At 56.0% G+C, this 3563-nt stretch overlaps 1 protein-coding gene across 1 annotated transcript; it reads left to right on the top strand.

The window, feature by feature from the left end:
• The first annotated feature begins 1937 nt into the window (after positions 1-1937).
• Positions 1938-3259, top strand: LOC127343096 (protein MIZU-KUSSEI 1-like). Its single transcript, XM_051369178.2, has one exon. It carries the CDS (start codon positions 2194-2196, stop codon positions 3082-3084), a length of 891 nt encoding a protein of 296 aa, XP_051225138.1. The 5' UTR covers positions 1938-2193; the 3' UTR covers positions 3085-3259.
• The last annotated feature ends 304 nt before the right edge of the window (positions 3260-3563 follow it).

Genomic DNA, 3563 nt, shown 5'->3' with positions numbered 1-3563 from the left:
GTCATGTGCCATGCTTGCAGCGGCGAACAAGAGTTCGGTCTCACCGTCGGACTCCTCGTCCAACGATGATTCGATGATATTTTGTAAAAAAAACTTGACTGTCTTACTACTCATCTGCACAAGCATATGCAGTTGGTCAGTTCATAAATGCATCGCAATGTCTATGCATATGCCGGTGCAACGGAAGATAAAGAAATCTGGACTCGCATACCTCAAACTTGGTCCGCAACTGCACGAGCAGGTTGTGGGCGCATGGGCGGGCGACGCCCACGCGTGCAGATGCAGAAGAGTTGGTGGCGTGTCCGATGGTGGGATGGAGGCCAGTAAGCAGCCAACTCTGGCCACACGCGTTGTGCGTCATTGCTGGAAATGGGGGAATTCGCGACGAGTGCCGGGGACGACAACAGCCGGCCATATCTTCTGTCGATGACGTAGACGGCGACCATTCAACGTGGTTCATGGGACAGTTCAAGAATGACAGTCCATCCCTCCGCATGCCCGTTGTACTGATCCTGCCATCCAAATGGACAGTTCTTTCACTCCCAGTACATGCATTCTATGCTGCCAATCATTTCTGGGAACCCTCTAGACTCGTTGATAGACAACAGCCGCATTGTATCCTCAGCAGTTGGCTCCCTACAGTAATGTTGTCCAACACGGCAATCACGGCTCGGCAAAACCTGTATATGCATTCAAGGCATGTGCTCTCACCCATTCGAAGATACTCACGGAATATATCAGCAGCCATTCCATATGATAGCATGCGAATAGCTGTGGAGCATTTTTGGTAGGAGGTGAAGCCTAGCACACCAGTTGCATTGGGCCTGCATTGGAAGTAGGGGTCGTAGTTTCTGACGCCCCGTAGAATGACCATGAACAGGTCACTTGACATCCTGTACCGGCGCCGGAACATTTTTTTCTTGAACACTGGATCGGTGTGGTGGAAGTAGTCCTTGTGGAGCCGGAGGTGCCCTTCCACTCTGTTGCGCGGCAGGTTTTTTGAGTGGCCCTTGACAGAGCCCCGATGCACCGGCGTGTGGCTTGAATTGTACTCGTGGAGGATGGATGCTGCAATGGTAACCAATGTCTGCGTCGACTGATCGGACTCCTCGTCGGAAGAGGAGTCAACGACCTCTACGCGGAACTTGTCCAGCATCTACGACATGTCCATCTGCGTGGGTACGAACTGCGGATTAATGGCCGCGCACAATAGCGCCGAAAACACGAGGAAGAAAACCTACCGGCGCAATTGACCAAACATGTCGTGGACGGCGAGGCCGGGCGGCGCAACCGGCAAAGTTTGGCCCCCTACCAGGCGACAGGTGCGCGCCAAAGCCTACCTCGACTCAGATCCTGCTGTCCGGCACGGCGAGGACCGAGCCGACGGCGTGTACTGTTGCGGTGCGGCGTGGCGGCGGCGGGTGAGGTTGGGGTGGTGGCATCGTACTAGGACAACAAAAAAGGGAAAAAATAAGCAAATTGAAGCGGTCGATTTTGCGCTCCCTGACGTGGGGGACCGGGTAAGAAAAGGAGGACGCTCGGCGAGACCGTGCAGCGTCCGTGAAGACGCAAAACTAGCGCATATTTGAGTAGGTTTGCGTCGCCGCGGATGGTCCAGTCAGTTTGCATCGTCCCGCTGGAGCAGGCTAGACACATTTTCGATCTCCACGGACGTAAACAGTCGATTAGCGTCTGCGTCGACAGATGCCCTCAGCATGCCCCAAAGGTAAGTTGGCCGCCATTTTTACCGGAGTCCTGGCATGTATCCCGCGGGTGGTGAGTGCCTGAGTGGTGACACTGGTGAGATCTCTGAAACATGTAGGCTGTAGCACCCAGCCAGCGGCAGGGCGCAGGCACGCCATACCTCTGTATATCCTACAGTGCTCCTTTCTCTGCCTGCCTGCCCGCTGCCGGTGCCGGGCTTGTCCAGTGTCCACAGACCCACCGCAGCTTCTCTTTCATTTCCTTCTCGACACACAACAAAACAGAGCCGAACCAGAAGCAAGACAGACCCAAATAGTTTCTCCCACACTTCACTTCTCTTCTCTTCTCTTCTCTCCTGCCTGCTCAGTTTGGTGGGTTCTGCTCACCAGTTCCCCCTCACAGTAGAAAGCCCCATTCCTTCCTTCATCCTCCATACATAGGCACACACAACCGGCGCGCAATAGACATCAGCTTCTGCAAGAAACCACCATGAGAAACATCATGGAGAGAAGCCCCCACGAGTCCTCCTTCTCGTTCTCCCGTAGGCACTTCAAGTGGCCGGTTCTCGGCAAGAGCAGCAGCCATGGCGCCACTAGTACCGCTGTCGCCGAGGACGGATTCGTCAAGATCAGGTCCGGTAAGCAGGCTGAGAACGAGGAGGAGGCCTCCATTGCTTTCTCCTCCACCTGCCCGTCGTTCCACTCGGAGGACTTCGCGTCTCCCCTGCCCAAGCCGCCCAAGCAGCAGCACCGCAAGAACAACAGCAAGCCGGGCCGCACGGCCGTGTCGCGCCTGCGCACGGCGCTGGCCGCGGCGATCTCCGGCCGGCACCGGCAGGTCGGCCTCGGCGCGCGTCTCACCGGCACGCTGTACGGCCACCGCCGCGGCCACGTCCACCTCGCGTTCCAGGTCGACCCGCGCGCGTGCCCGGCCCTGCTGCTGGAGCTCACCGCGCCCACGGCGTCGCTGGTGCGCGAGATGGCCTCGGGCCTCGTGCGCATCGCGCTCGAGTGCGAGCGCTCCAAGTGCGCCTCCGCGTTCCCCGCTGGCGCCGGCGCCGGCGCGGCGGGGAGGAAGCTGCTGGAGGAGACGGTGTGGCGCGCGTACTGCAACGGCAAGGGCTGCGGGTACGCGGTGCGGCGCGAGTGCGGCGCCGCCGACTGGCGCGTGCTGCGCGCGCTGGAGCCCGTGTCCATGGGGGCCGGGGTCATACCGGCGTCCTGCGGCGGCGGCGAGGGCGACGTCATGTACATGCGCGCGCGGTTCGAGCGCGTAGTGGGATCCCGCGACTCGGAGGCGTTCTACATGATGAACCCGGACAGCAGCAGCAAAGCCAACAGCGTCGGCCCAGAGCTTAGCGTGTACCTCCTTCGAGTTTGATCATGTAGTTTCCCGCGTGATTTGAGCTGTTTTTCCTTGTGTTTAATGTAGTCTTTTTTTATGGTAGTATCCTTGTTATTTATGGAATAATAATGCATGTGGTGTCTACTAGTATACTCCATTAGAGCTAGTCGGAAACGAGTAAGAGAATGGAAAACATTTTTGGTTTTGGGTCCTTCTCCTCGTCGTTTCTTGCTTAGCTGGTTCCTGCTGATGTAAGCTGGTAAATGGTAATGTAGCATATTGTAAGTACTATTAGTAGGTTCCACTATCATGAGATATGTGCTAATAATATGCTTGGCTCATAGCCATATTTGTTGATTTATATGGCTGCAGCCCATCTATGCAACTAACCTAGCCCATAAATTATGAAATCTCATCAATCATGGCAGTTTGGGGCATGTAACTGTAAATAAGTAAATTTAGCCTCGCATTACTAGTTGGAAGAGAGTTAAAGTGGTTTTTAAGGAGATAATTGA

The sequence above is a fragment of the Lolium perenne genome, chromosome 3 (genome assembly GCF_019359855.2).
Source record: "Lolium perenne isolate Kyuss_39 chromosome 3, Kyuss_2.0, whole genome shotgun sequence".
NCBI classification, from domain to species: Eukaryota; Viridiplantae; Streptophyta; class Magnoliopsida; order Poales; family Poaceae; genus Lolium; species Lolium perenne.
This window is presented reverse-complemented; position numbering and strand designations above follow the sequence as displayed.